Source organism: Anomaloglossus baeobatrachus, chromosome 7, assembly GCF_048569485.1.
Source record: "Anomaloglossus baeobatrachus isolate aAnoBae1 chromosome 7, aAnoBae1.hap1, whole genome shotgun sequence".
In the NCBI taxonomy this organism is placed as follows: domain Eukaryota; kingdom Metazoa; phylum Chordata; class Amphibia; order Anura; family Aromobatidae; genus Anomaloglossus; species Anomaloglossus baeobatrachus.
In genome coordinates, this window is record NC_134359.1 from 185,703,261 (window position 1) to 185,718,743 (window position 15,483).

General features: G+C 41.7%; 1 protein-coding gene and 1 long non-coding RNA gene across 2 annotated transcripts in view; one reads left to right on the forward strand and one right to left on the reverse strand.

Moving 5' to 3' along the window:
• The window catches only part of DNAH7 (dynein axonemal heavy chain 7), an 880,767-nt gene that overhangs the window by 722,132 nt on the left and 143,152 nt on the right, over positions 1–15,483 (forward strand). Inside the window, exon 55 of the mRNA XM_075317837.1 lies at positions 797–958. Within this exon, the coding sequence (XP_075173952.1) occupies positions 797–958 (162 nt within the window). The remainder of the gene's footprint in view (positions 1–796; positions 959–15,483) is intronic.
• LOC142245259 (uncharacterized) overlaps positions 10,351–15,483 on the reverse strand; it is a 53,550-nt gene continuing 48,417 nt past the window's right edge. Inside the window, exon 4 of the long non-coding RNA XR_012724754.1 lies at positions 10,351–10,656. This is a non-coding gene — a long non-coding RNA (uncharacterized LOC142245259). The remainder of the gene's footprint in view (positions 10,657–15,483) is intronic.

Here is a 15,483-nt window from a genome sequence, read left to right on the forward strand (position 1 = left end):
TCGTGAGTATACAGAGATTGCTCTGTGATAGGATTGCCCACAGAACTGAAATCCCTAAAGAGCAGAGGTTAAATTGCTTAAAACACAGGCTGTACAGAATCTCTTTTCACAAACTATATCTAAATCTACTTTGCTCCCACTACTCTATAACATGATTCTGCATGATGCGGATTAACGTGCTGAATTCTTTAACAGGCACGTGCCACTAAATGAATTTGGCACATCTTCTCAGTGGGTTTCACCTCCTTGCTCCTCAGCAGAAGTGTTACTCCAGACATTGATTAGAGTAACATTTCTGGCGTAAAAAATACCACCACTATTGATGAACTTGACGGGCAGAGCCATGCCCTGTCCCAGCCACTCCATAGCTCCACCTATTTTGGCGGAGCTGGACAAATTTAGCAATAGCAACTTTTCAAAGTGTTTTACTCCAGATTTATAATGTAAACAGTTTGCTGAATCGGGGCCTTTGTGTTTTTGAGTCATTTTTCTCTTTATTTGATTTCATCACTGATTTGCTGAATATTGTAAACAAAGTACGATGTGCGGTAACAATACTGTATGGCTTGATGTTCATAAAATATTTTCTCAATTTTTGATCACTTTTTGCTTTAATATTTGCATTAATCTATATTATTTTCAATTGGGCTAAAAATTATGATTTTTTTACGCAAAAAAATAAAACATTTATATGTCAAACACTTTTAATCTAAAAGAGGACAACTTGTACTGTATTTTACTGAAGCATTTTCTTTAGTATTGATAAAATTACTAAACATATCTGCTTTACTTTTAGGGTTTCGGCGGCTCAAAGCTAAGCTCTCTATCTCTTGGGCAAGGGCAAGGACCCATTGCTCTTCATATGACAGAAAAGGCTATAAAAGAAGGGAGCTGGGTTGTACTTCAAAACTGCCATCTGGCTACTTCTTGGATGTCAATGTTGGAAAAAGTTTGTGAGGTATTTTGTTAGTTTATTTTGTTAATTTATTTTGTATGGAGCTACTAGATGATAACTTGCATCAAATTGAACCAATTCACAACCTATGACATACCAGTACATCAAAGGTCATGCAGCCCCTTTAATGTGGGCTCACGTGGTGAGCCCATTTGTTTCCCCGCATATGTTGGTTGATCTGATCAGCCGACATGTGCAGCTAACAGGCGCTGGTGGATCAGAGATCTACCAATGTCTGTTTACTAGTTAAATCCCACTTTAAATCTCTGACAGCAAGATTTAACAAGCCAGTGAGAAGCACGAAATTCCCTGCCCCCATTGGCGGCCCCATAATGTGATCATGGGGCACCGATAGGTTGTCAGGATAGCCAGGATTCAGATGATGACCCCTGCCACTGTCATGACAGTGAGCACCACCATTCACAGGAGATCAGCATTTCTGCTGTACAGAGTGATGCGGATGCCCTGCTCTGTACAGCAGAAGCGATCAGCTTCAAGTCACCTAAGGAGACTAGTAAAAACAAGAAAAAGTGTAAAATTAAATTTTTCAAAAATATCAGAAAATAAAAAAAAAGTTCAATCACCCCCCTTTTGCTCCATTGAAAACAAAACAATAAAAAAATGCACATATTTGGTATTGCTGTGTTCAAACATTTCCGATCTATCAAAATATAAAATAAATTAACCTGATCAGTAAAGCACACAATGATAAAAAATAAAAAATCAGAATTATTTCTGACATTTATTTGATAGAATAGAGAGATTCATATTCTGCAGATATATAATTTCACAACCCCCCTACATATTATACACTTGTATTCTTTAGTGCCTGAAAATTAAAGCAGGCAGCTGGGGCTGATATTATCAGGCTGGGAAGACCCATGGTTATTGAGCGCTTCCCAGCCTAAAAATACCAGCCATCAGCTGCCCCAGGAGTGGTGCATCATATTAGATGTGCCAATTCTGGCGCTGTGCCTTGGCTCTTCCCAATTGCCCTGGTGTGTTTGCAATCAGGGTAATGGTAGTTGGGGTTGATGTCAGCTGTGTAGTGTCAGCTAGATTCAAGCCCTGGTGTTATTAATGTAGAGGGGTCTATAAGACAACCCCATTACTAAGCCAGTAAGTAAAAAGAAAAAAAACCTCACACTCACAAATAGTTTATTAGAAAATACACTCCCCCACACTTTCTCTGTTTCACCATTTTATTGGGAAAAAAAGCTATGCAGCTCTGCTGTGGTCCACAAATGGAAATCTGAAAGACATTAGAAGAGAGAAATAAAAACATTTGTGTGTATTAGGACATGGGCAGTTACAGCGTTTCTGGGATGGTGAAGGTTATAATTATGATGATTTTATTCCACCATAATCTGTATAATAAACTTGTTTCTTTGCTCTGGGTAACTTTACTGTGCTCCTTGTCTTTCAACTGACTTTATTGAGACAAAAATGCATGCATCAAAAACGCATAAAAATTACATACCTAAAAAAACACAAGGAAAGAGGCAAGTGAACTTTGGTGCGAGATTGATGCGAAAATTCAGCTGCCTCAAAAACTCAACAGACACTGATCGCTGGAATGTAGACTTATAGGAACAAAATAACAAGAAGCAAATATTGTGATCACATAACTGTCTGTCGATAAATTCCAGCAGAAGAAATAAATTAATAAGAAATGGCCCTGTTCTTGTGATCACATTTTTTTTCTTTTATGCATGCATGCATCTCTCTGTCAACTGAGGAGCGCTGACAGGGCAATATCATTAGTTAGTATTCAATGCATAGTTAGTAATAATGGAAGTAGAATTAATGAATGTAGTCAGCAGTGACAATTCTGATGGAAGCCAATGAAGGACAACCTACACACCAAGATGGAAGTGGAACTGCGGGACCAATGTATAGAATGCTAAGTTCAGCTACTATTGACACAGGGTTGGAAATACCGACATTCTTCTTACAGAGTTAATTTAGACTGATAAAAATGGGGGGGGAAATCATTAGATCAAACAAGCTTTTCTTAACAAAAACATACTGGAAAAATGTATTAAGAAATTAGGATTATTTATCCAGTTGCCTTAGGTTTTCATTGCTTTCTTTTCTAAACCTGTACCCAAAAGCCAATTGCAGTTTCTATTTGAATATGTTCATTATGATATTTCTCTGCAGTGAAGGAGTTAATGAAGTCTCACCTTATTTCACACATCTATGTCCTTGAAAACATTCTCATTGATTGGTTTTGAAATAGCTAGTTTTGTGTGAGTCAGGTCTGATAAAATCTAAGCCACATCCGAGGTGAATGGGATTTTCATATTTAATGTGTATTGGAGTAAGCCAAGAAATGGAAAATATATTTATATAGTCAATTGCATTCATTCTAAAGCAGAAGTATCATTATCTATAGATTTAAAGTTTTGAACCTGGGAAGATGTTTCTATAAAATATTTTATAGCAAAATATTTCCAGAGTGTGAATGGTTTGTATATATTAACATATTTAAAAAAAACCCAAAACAATTATGTTATATGTATTTTTGTATACAGTGGTAAATTCTTAAAAGTGAAGAATATATTTCCACTTTACCTTAGAAAGCAAATAAACATGTAATTTTTAATTGACATTTATGAAGTACAGGGAATCTGTAATCAGAATTTCACAACCCAAATTATTTATACTGTTTGTACATGTGGCTTTTTCAAAGACAAGTGCACCAATTCCTTTATATGGCCAGTCCATTCCTCTGTAACTGAGAAATCAGCGTTTCAATTGACATGCAAATGAGACTGAAAAACGTTTGTAGAAGATCTGAAGCTTTTGACACTCCAGCTCTATTTTCCACCCATTGCCGCCTCCTCCTGTTTGAGTGACAGCTCCCTTGCCTTAAGTCACCCAGCACAGAGACTGTAAGTCAAGCAGGAGGAGGTGGCACTGAGTGGAGAATAGAGCTGGAAAGACAAAGGCTTCAGATCTGCAATAGTTTTTCAGTCTCTTTTGCATATCAATTCAAACATTGATTTCTCATTAACAGAGGAATGGACTGGCCATATAATAGCTGGACTTGTCTTTGAAAGTACTATATGCACATATAAATAATTTGGGGGTGAAATCCTGCTATTAGGTTCCCTTTAACATGTACATACAGTTAGGTCCAGAAATATTTGGACAGTGACACAATTTTCGCGAGTTGGGCTCTGCATGCCACCACATTGGATTTGAAATGAAATCTCTACAACAGAATTCAAGTGCAGATTGTAACGTTTAATTTGAAGGTTTGAACAAAAATATCTGATAGAAATTGTAGGAATTGTACACATTTCTTTATACACACTCCACATTTTAGGAGGTCAAAAGTAATTGGACAAATAAACCAAACCCAAACAAAATATTTTTATTTTCAATATTTTGTTGCGAATCCTTTGGAGGCAATCACTGCCTTAAGTCTGGAACCCATGGACATCACCAAACGCTGGGTTTCCTCCTTCCTCCTTCTTAATGCTTTGCCAGGCCTTTACAGCCGCAGCCTTCAGGTCTTGCTTGTTTGTGGGTCTTTCTGTCTTAAGTCTGGATTTGAGCAAGTGAAATGCATGCTCAATTGGGTTAAGATCTGGTGATTGACTTGGCCATTGCAGAATGTTCCACTTTTTTGCACTCATGAACTCCTGGGTAGCTTTGGCTGTATGCTTGGGGTCATTGTCCATCTGTACTATGAAGCGCTGTCCGATCAACTTTGCGGCATTTGGCTGAATCTGGGCTGAAAGTATATCCCGGTACACTTCAGAATTCATCCGGCTACTCTTGTCTGCTGTTATGTCATCAATAAACACAAGTGACCCAGTGCCATTGAAAGCCATGCATGCCCATGCCATCACGTTGCCTACACCATGTTTTACAGAGGATGTGGTGTGCCTTGGATCATGTGCCGTTCCCTTTCTTCTCCAAACTTTTTTCTTCCCATCATTCTGGTACAGGCTGATCTTTGTCTCATCTGTCCATAGAATACTTTTCCAGAACTGAGCTGGCTTCATGAGGTGTTTTTCAGCAAATTTAACTCTGGCCTGTCTATTTTTGGAATTGATGAATGGTTTGCATCTAGATGTGAACCCTTTGTATTTACTTTCATGGAGTCTTCTCTTTACTGTTGACTTAGAGACAGATACACCTACTTCACTGAGAGTGTTCTGGACTTCAGTTGATGTTGTGAACGGGTTCTTCTTCACCAAAGAAAGTATGCGGCGATCATCCACCACTGTTGTCATCCGTGGACGCCCAGGCCTTTTTGAGTTCCCAAGCTCACCAGTCAATTCCTTTTTTCTCAGAATGTACCCGACTGTTGATTTTGCTACTCCAAGCATGTCTGCTATCTCTCTGATGGATTTTTTCTTTTTTTTTAGCCTCAGGATGTTCTGCTTCACCTCAATTGAGAGTTCCTTAGACCGCATGTTGTCTGGTCACACCAACAGCTTCCAAATGCAAAACCACACACCTGTAATAAACCCCAGACCTTTTAACTACTTCATTGATTACAGGTTAACGAGGGAGATGCCTTCAGAGTTAATTGCAGCCCTTAGAGTCCCTTGTCCAATTACTTTTGGTCCCTTGAAAAAGAGGAGGCTATGCATTACAGAGCTATGATTCCTAAACCCTTTCTCCGATTTGGATGTGAAAACTCTCATATTGCAGCTGGGAGTGTGCACTTTCAGCCCATATTATATATATAATTGTATTTCTGAACATGTTTTAGTAAACAGCTAAAATAACAAAACTTGTGTCACTGTCCAAATATTTCTGGACCTAACTGTAAGTGCACAGGCTGTATTGGGAGGGGGACAGACTAGCCAGTCGGCCAGTGCCCCATCCACAAAGGCCCTCCATGCAGTGTATTGAGGATTTATATTAGGGTAATGTACATACTTTGTACTCCTTGTGCGTGTCTCTCTCTCACTTTCTTCCGGCAGTGTCAGGTCAGAATTAGAAAGGATGGGGGAGGGACAGCACGGCAGTGTGCAGACCCCAGGACAGGACAGGAAGCAGCCAGCAGTCCGCTGTTCCCCTCCTCCTCATCATGTCTGACCCTCCACGACTGTCCTTGGATCTGAAGAAAACAAGGACAGGACCTGGCAAGTACATATACCCTGACAAGCAAAAGGGAAACAATGTTTTGAACCTTTGACTTTCAGGCTCCCTATCTCACCATCCACTACAGCTTTGAGCATGAGACTACCTTCATTTTATAGACAATAATCTTGGCTCCCTCATACATAAATTTGACTTGTAGCTATTTAGCATATGATTAGATATACAGTTGTCATGTCAATACAATGTTACTGCTTTGCTCCTAAACAAATCTAAATTTAAATTTGTATAAACATTTCTTAAACACACCTTTGGCTTTCAACCCTACCTGAATCCTTCTGGGCATGCTCTTGATCAGATTCAAGGATGTCTCAACCAAAATCTGATTTCAGGTCTCTTCTACACGGTCCCAATGTCGGTGCATACTGGTCAACTTACTTGGGTATACAGCTTTTTCTTCAACTCTACGCACAAGTGTTTGCTTGGTTTGAGGTCTGGAGACTGTGAAGGCCAATCCAGCACCTCTACTGCATTGTCATTGAACCATTTCTTCACCAATCTCGACATTTGCTTCGGATCCTTGTCCTGCCAGCACACTATGTCATCTTTTTCATACCCATACTACTAGTGTATGAAGTAACTCATCTTGTAGAATACTCACATATAGCTCAGCATTGAGACCACTATCTATCCTGATTAAGTATTCAATTCCTTTGGCTGTGAAACAACACCATATAATCAGGCTACCTCCATGAAACTTGACAATTTTTTCAATTTCTAAATCCATTAGCCCCTGTTTCTTCCAGACCCATTTGCACCCATCAGAGCCTAGATATTAACTTTCATCTCATTGCTTCAAGTAACCTGTTTCCTATCTTCTTCTTGTACTGTCCACTTTTCATACTTTTTTTTTGCAAACTCAAGACAAATTTTCTTATAACGATATTGAAGTGAGGCTTTTTCAAATTTTTTCAGGCCACCATTCCAGAGTTGTGTAAAGAGAGTTGCAGGGTCCTTGTATGGATGTCTGTGATCTCACTATCACAAAGCATACAAACCACCTCTACTACTGTGTTTATCGCACCAGAACTGATAACTTTGTGATGAGCCTACTTGTTGACTCCGAAATTGTGCCTGGATGTTCACCTCTTGGCCTTTGGATAGACTTCATTTTGTAGTCTTCCAACTGTCATTTCACTCACAAGATGCAGTGTGACAATTTTCGTGGCCGAGAGACCACTATCAATAAGCTGGATGATGTTGTTTCTCTTTTATTAGGAAATGTTCTTTATGGCTACTGGTTGATTCGAACCAGTGACCTTTTGTTTGGGAATCAAACTAATAACACATTGAGCTATTAGGGAATGTGAGAACAGGTTGCAATTTGTAGCATACAGGAAGAAAGAGATTTTTCTACCACCTTGAGCAAACAGTAATAATACAGTGACATGACAAGAATCTGCATAACTAATCATATGCTAAATAGTTGCAAGTCTAATTGATGTTTGAGATAGCCACGGTTATTATCCAAAAAATGAAGGTAGTCTCACGTTCAAAGCTCTAGGGGATGGCGTGGCATGGAGCCTGAAAGTTGAAAGGTCAAAGAATTTTTACCCTTTTGCTCATCGGTGTATACACAGTATATCACTAAAGTGAGTACACCCCTCACATTTTGGTATATATTTTATTATATCTTTTCATGAGATAATACTGAAGATATGACACTTTGATACAATGTAAAAGTGTCAGTGTACAGCTTGTATAACAATATAAGAGTGTAACTTTGTTTTGCCCGCTAAATAACTAAACATACAGCCATTAATGTTTAAAACGCAGGCAACAAAAGTGAGTATACCCATAAGTGAAAATGGCCAAATTGTGTCCAAAGTGTCATTTTTTTCTGTGGCCACCATTATTTTCAAGCATTGCCTTACCTCTCTTTGGCATGGAGGTTACTGAAGGTTCAGTGGTTGCCACTGGAATTGTCTTCCACTCCTCCATGATGACATCACAGAGCTCCTGGATTCTAGGGACCTTGCACTTCTCCACCTTCCATCTCAGGATGTCCAACAGATGCTCAATAGGTTTTAGGTCTGGAGACATGCTTGGCGAGTCCAGCACCTTTACACTCAGTTTCTTTATCATGTTGAAATACTGTCCTGCAGCCCAGTTTTCAAAATGAGGGATCATGCTCTGCTTTAGTATATCACAGTACATGTTGGTATTCATGGTTCCTTCAATAAACTGTAGCTCCCCACAGCCGGCTTCACTCATGCAGCCCCAAACCATGACACTCCCACCACCATGCTTGACTGGAAGCAAGACACAATTGTCTTTATATTCCTCACCTGGTTGGTGCCACACACACTTGACTCCATCTGAACCAAATAAGTTTATATTGGTCTCATCAAGCTACAGGGCATAGTTCCACAAATCTATTTCCTTAGTCTGCTTCTCTTCAGAAAACTGTTTGCAGGTTTTCTTTTGCGTCATCTTTATAAGAGGTTTCCTTCTGGGACGACAGCCATGCTGACCAATTTGATGCAGTGTGCGGTGTATGGTCTGAGCACTGACAGGCTGATCCCTAACACCTTTAACCTTTGCAGCAATTCTGGCAGCACTCATACGTCTATTTTGAAAAGACAACCTCTGGAAATGATGCTGAGCACGTTCATTTAACTTGCATGGTCAACCATGGGGATGCCTGTTTGGAATGGAACCTGTCTTGTAATACCATTGTATGGTCTTGACCACTGAGCTGCAGCTCAGTTTCAGAGTGTAGGCAATCTTCTTATAGCCTAGGTCACCTTTATGTAGAGCAACAAATCTTTTTTTCACCTTCTCAGAGAATTCTTTGCCATCAGATGCCATGTTAAACTTCCAATTACCAGAATTACCAGTATGAGAGAGTGTGTGAGAGTGAGTGTGAGTGATAACGCCATATTTAACGCACCTGATCCCCATTCACACCAGAGATCTTGTAACACTAAGGAGTTACATGACACCAGGGAGGGAAAATGGCTAATTGGGCTCAATTTGTCCATTTTCACTAAGAGGTGTACTCACTGTTTTTCCCAGCTGTTTGGGCACTCATACGGCTATTTTGAATTAAGCAAGTGCACTCAACTTCTTCAGTCAACTATATGGAAGCCTGTTCTGAGTGCAACCTGTCTTGTATGGGCTTAACTGCTGTATGGTCCTGCTGCAGCTCAGTTTTAGGATGTTGGCTATCGCCTTATAGCCTAGGCTATCTTTATGTAGAGCAACAATTCTTTTTTTCAGATCCTAAGTCTCTCTCTCTCTCTGTATATCTCCTTTTCTCCCACTCTCCCTCTCACCAACTCTCACACTCTCCCGCTGTCTCTCTCCCACTCTCTTCCACTCTCTCTCTCTCTCCCACTCTTCTTCTCTCTCCCTCCCTTTTGCCTTCTCTCTCCCTCTCTCCCACTCTCCTCTCTCCTATTCTCTCTCTCTTTCCCTCTCTCCCACTCTTCTTCTTCTTCTTTTCTCTTTCACCACCAAAATCATATTAACTGACACATAAGCTTCTTATACTAAGAATGTCCTTTGTTGCCTATAGCAAACAATCAGAGCTCCTATTATTATTATTATTATTATTATTTATTATTATAGCGCCATTTATTCCATGGCGCTTTACAAGTGAAAGAGGGTATACGTACAACAATCATTAACAGTACAAGACAGACTGGTATAGGAGGAGAGAGGACCCTGCCCGCGAGGGCTCACAGTCTACAGGGAATGGGTGATGGTACAATAGGTGAGGACAGAGCTGGTTGCGCAGTGGTCTACTGGGCTGAGGGCTATTGTAGGTTGTAGGCTTGTTGGAAGAGGTGGGTCTTGAGGTTCCTCTTGAAGCTTTCCACGGTAGGGGAGAGTCTGATGTGCTGAGGTAGAGCGTTCCAGAGTATGGGGGATGCACGGGAGAAATCTTGTACACGATTGTGGGAAGAGGAAATAAGAGAGGAGCAGAGAAGGAGATCTTGTGAGGATCTAAGGTTGCGTGCAGGTAGGTACTGGGAGACTAGGTCACAGATGTAGGGAGGAGACAGGTTGTGCATGGCTTTGTATGTCATGGTTAATGTTTTGAACTGGAGTCGTTGGGCGATGGGAAGCCAGTGAAGGGATTGGCAGAGTGGCGAGGCTGGGGAGTAGCGAGGGGAGAGGTGGATTAAGCGGGCTGCAGAGTTTAGGATAGATTGGAGGGGTGCAAGAGTGTTGGAAGGGAGGCCAGAGAGCAGGAGGTTGCAGTAGTCGAGGCGGGAGATGATGAGGGCATGCACTAATGTTTTTGAAGATTCTTGGTTAAGAAAAGCACGGATCCGGGAGATATTTTTGAGTTGTAATCGGCATGAGTTGAAGAGGGCTTGGATGTGTGGCTTGAAGGATAGAGCAGAGTCGAGGGTTACTCCAAGGCAACGAGCTTGTGAGACTGGGGTGAGTGAGCAACCATCAAGTTTGATGGAAAGGCTTGTTGGAGGAGGTGAGTGAGGAGGAGGAAAGACAATAAACTCTGTTTTGTCCATGTTAAGTTTTAGGAATCGTGCAGAGAAGAAGGATGAAATAGCAGAAGGATGAAATAGCAGACAAACATTGTGGTATTTGGTATTAATGACCTGTAGCAAAATAGAAGTAGAACTGTGGTTACTATAGGCCACCTGATAAATATCCAGGCTGTCAAAACAGCCAATATATTACCTCACACATGCAAACAGTAAGTAAGCATTTTTTGGGGGGTGAATAACTGTAAAGAGCAAGGTTAAAATGTTCCCTCAAAACATAGTCTGTGACATTCCCTGAATCAAATGAGGTGTCTGTGCAAAGTTTTGTGATTGTAAATGGAACGGTGTGGATTCCTTTAGCGGGCATACACACATACATACACTCAGCTTCATATTATACTAGCTGTACTACCCGGCTTCGGTTAATAACTGTTGTTAACAAAATAGAATGTATTAACAAAAATGTATTCTGCACACAAAAACCACAAAAGAAATAGATAGAAATGTAATTATTAAAAGCAAAAACTAAGCTAATAGAAGCATTTCACAACATATATTTCAACGCCACAGATATTCCACACAGATTTAACTAAATTGGCCAAGTAATGTGCTCCGTCTGTCTCTTTCCAGGTCTGTCTCTTTCCAGGTCTGTCTCTTTCCAGGTCTGTCTCTGCCTGTCTCTTTCCAGGTCTGTCTCTTTCCAGGTCTGTCTCTTTCCAGGTCTGTCTCTGTCTCTTTCCCCGTCTGTCTCTGTCTGTCTCTTTCACCGTCTGTCTCTGTCTGTCTCTTTCACCGTTTGTCTCTGTCTGTCTCTTTCCCTGTCTGTCTCTGTCTTTCTGAATAGGATAACTGAAGTGAGCACTAATATATATATATGAGTGCAAGCCAAAAATACATACTATATATATAAGAATAAGGCTGCACATCAAACTTAGATAATGGTATAATGCCTCAAGCATATGGAAAAATATTGGAATATACAATGAAAAATGCTACTTGCTAATTTGAACATGTGAATAATGAATTGCATACCTGCTATGAATATTAGGAAAAAGGAGATATTTAGCAATCGCATTGATCAATGTAACTGAGCCCCAAAACCTCGTCAAGGTATATCTCTATATTGGGGTCCCTAGCTCTGTGACCCTAACTGTGTGTCATCTCATTGCAATTAAAAACTGCTATGGGTGGAGAGGGGTAACTAAGGACTTTCTTATATAGGAGATGGAAAAAACATGGCCGAAAGGGGCGGAGCTGTGTTCACATTCAGAAAAAAAAAAAAAAAAAAACTACATATAACTGAATAGGATAACTGAAGTGAGCACTAATATATATATATGAGTGCAAGCCAAAAATACATACTATATATATAAGAATAAGGCTGCACATCAAACTTAGATAATGGTATAATGCCTCAAGCATATGGAAAAATATTGGAATATACAATGAAAAATGCTACTTGCTAATTTGAACATGTGAATAATGAATTGCATACCTGCTATGAATATTAGGAAAAAGGAGATATTTAGCAATCGCATTGATCAATGTAACTGAGCCCCAAAACCTCGTCAAGGTATATCTCTATATTGGGGTCCCTAGCTCTGTGACCCTAACTGTGTGTCATCTCATTGCAATTAAAAACTGCTATGGGTGGAGAGGGGTAACTAAGGACTTTCTTATATAGGAGATGGAAAAAACATGGCCGAAAGGGGCGGAGCTGTGTTCACATTCAGAAAAAAAAAAAAAACTACATATAACTGAATAGGATAACTGAAGTGAGCACTAATATATATATATGAGTGCAAGCCAAAAATACATACTATATATATAAGAATAAGGCTGCACATCAAACTTAGATAATGGTATAATGCCTCAAGCATATGGAAAAATATTGGAATATACAATGAAAAATGCTACTTGCTAATTTGAACATGTGAATAATGAATTGCATACCTGCTATGAATATTAGGAAAAAGGAGATATTTAGCAATCACATTGATCAATGTAACTGAGCCCCAAAACCTCGTCAAGGTATATCTCTATATTGGGGTCCCTAGCTCTGTGACCCTAACTGTGTGTCATCTCATTGCAATTAAAAACTGCTATGGGTGGAGAGGGGTAACTAAGGACTTTCTTATATAGGAGATGGAAAAAACATGGCCGAAAGGGGCGGAGCTGTGTTCACATTCAGAAAAAAAAAAAAACTACATATAACTGAATAGGATAACTGAAGTGAGCACTAATATATATACAGGGCCGGATTAAGGTTGGTGGGGGCCCCTGGGCAGAAAATCTGGTGGGGGCCCCATAACGTTAACATTTTTAGCCATAACAGTAGAGCGCGAACTGTAGCATTTAGATAGAAATCCAATGAACATTTATCCTGTTCTGCCACATTCAGATTTACAGTACTACAATACAGACACAGTCCAGGATCACTCACATCCGTCACTTATACACAGATAGTAGAGTTAAGGCTGCTTTACACATTTCGATCTCGTATGCGATCACACACGCCCCCATCAATTTGTTGCCCGTGTCGCACAAACGATTACCCCCATCACACGTACCTTCCAAACGACCTCGCTGTGGGCAGCGAACATCCACTTCCTGGAGTGGGAGGGACATTCGGCGTCACAGCAACGTCACACAGCGGCCGGCCAATAGAAGCGGAGGGGCGGAGATGAGCGGGGCGTAAACATCCCGCCCACCTCCTTCCTTCCGCATTGCCGACAGTACGCAGGTAAGCTGCAGTTCATTGTTCCCGGGGTGTCACACACTGCGATGTGTGCTGCCTCAAGAACGATGAACAACCAGACGTTCAATTTTTAGAAAATGAACGACGTGCATGCGATCAACGTTTTAACGCACAATCAGGGTCGCACGTAGCTGTCACACACTACAATATCACTAACGATGACGGATGTGCGTCACTTACGACGTGACCCCGTCGACACATCGTTAGATATATTGTAGCATGTAAAGCCCGCTTTACTCACATTTTTTACTGATCCCAATGTTAAGGCAGCCAGGGCCGGCTCCAGGTTTTTGTGGCCTCCGGGTGAAAGAGTCTCAGTGGACCCCATCCACACACAGACACGCACATACACATACAGGCATACATATACATATTTGAAGACAAATTCAGAAAAATACATATAAACAGACAAATATATGCACAGTCATATACACTGACATATATGCAGACACAGACGCATTAGGGGTCGTGCGCACGTTGTGTAATTCCATGCATTTACACTGCGTATAGCACTGCAGTGTAAATGCATGCGTTCTGCGTCCCCTATACAAGCTATGTAGATTGTGCATGATACGCGCGCACGTAGCTTTTATGAACGCAGTGATTTGGGTGCTAAAATGTTGACCCAAATCTGTGCGTTCATAAAATGAGCATGTCAATTATTCCGTGCGCTATGGATGCAGCTCCCGCTCTGTCTATGGTGGGGGAAGCAGCCATAGCGCATGAAATCGGATTTTCTGTACAGAAAAACTGCATCCATTATGCAGTGTTTCTGCAGCGATTTGATGCGCACATGTGCTGTCACATCGCTGCAGAATATTCAGCAGTTACGTGTGCATGAGCCTTTACAGGTATTAATATGGGGAAGTCGCCAGCAGCCTCACTCACCTCTCCCGCTTGTTTCCGTCCAGCTCCTTCAGGACATGTGGCTGTGTTTCACGATGGCTGTCACTAACAGACATGACTGCACACTGACAGCACTGCTGTATATACATCACAGGAGGGGCAGGGGGCATAGACGTTACTGGAGTGGCAAACAGCTCTGGTGGTGTACTCATTACTGCGATGGGTGACATAGCGCTCTGGGGGACCCATATAGTTCTGGGGGGGGGCCGCACAGACTGCTCTAATTCATATATACACACACACAGTACTGCTTCTTACACACACAGCTCTGACACACACACACTACAATGTACCCTCTACACACACACACACACACACACTACAATGCACCCCCTACACACACACACACACACAATGCACCCCACATCACCTCCTAAACACACACAATGCACCCCACATCACCACACACTACAATGCAGCCCCCCCACACACACACTGCACCCCACATCACCTCCTACACACACACACACACACACAATGCACCCCACATCACCTCACACACACACACACACACACACACACACACACACACACAATGCACCCCACATCACCTCACACACACACACACACACACACACACAATGCACCCCACATCATCTCACACACACACACAGAATGCACCCCACATCACCTCACACACACACACACAATGCACCCCACATCACCTCACAAACACACACACACAATGCACCCCACATCACCTCACACACACACACACACACACACACACACACACAGAGAATACAATGCACCCCCCCATTACCCGTCCCCCCACATACAATACAGTGCACCCCCCCATTAACCCTCCCCCACACACAATACAATGCACCCCCCCATTAACCCTCCCCCACACACAATACAATGCACCCCCCATTAACCCTCCCCCACACACAATACAATGCACCCCCCCATTAACCCTCCCCCACACACAATACAATGCACCCCTCATTACCCTTCCCCACACAGAATACAATGCACCCTCCATTACCCTTCCCCACACACACGATACAATGCACCCTCCATTACCCCTCCCCCACACACAATACAACCCTACAACCCTCATCACCCCCTACACACACAAATTACACTGCCCCATCACTACACACTCCTCCCCCCTTCCTCGGAATACAGTACTCCTCCTCTGCCTGTCACAGAGCTGTGTTCCTTCACAAATGTTCCCCGTTGTGTCCTCAGCCCCTCCTCACTCATCCCCATTAATTACACCTGTCTCTTCAGCTCCTTCATGGAGCGCTCGCTTCCTCTTGTCCCCTGTGTGG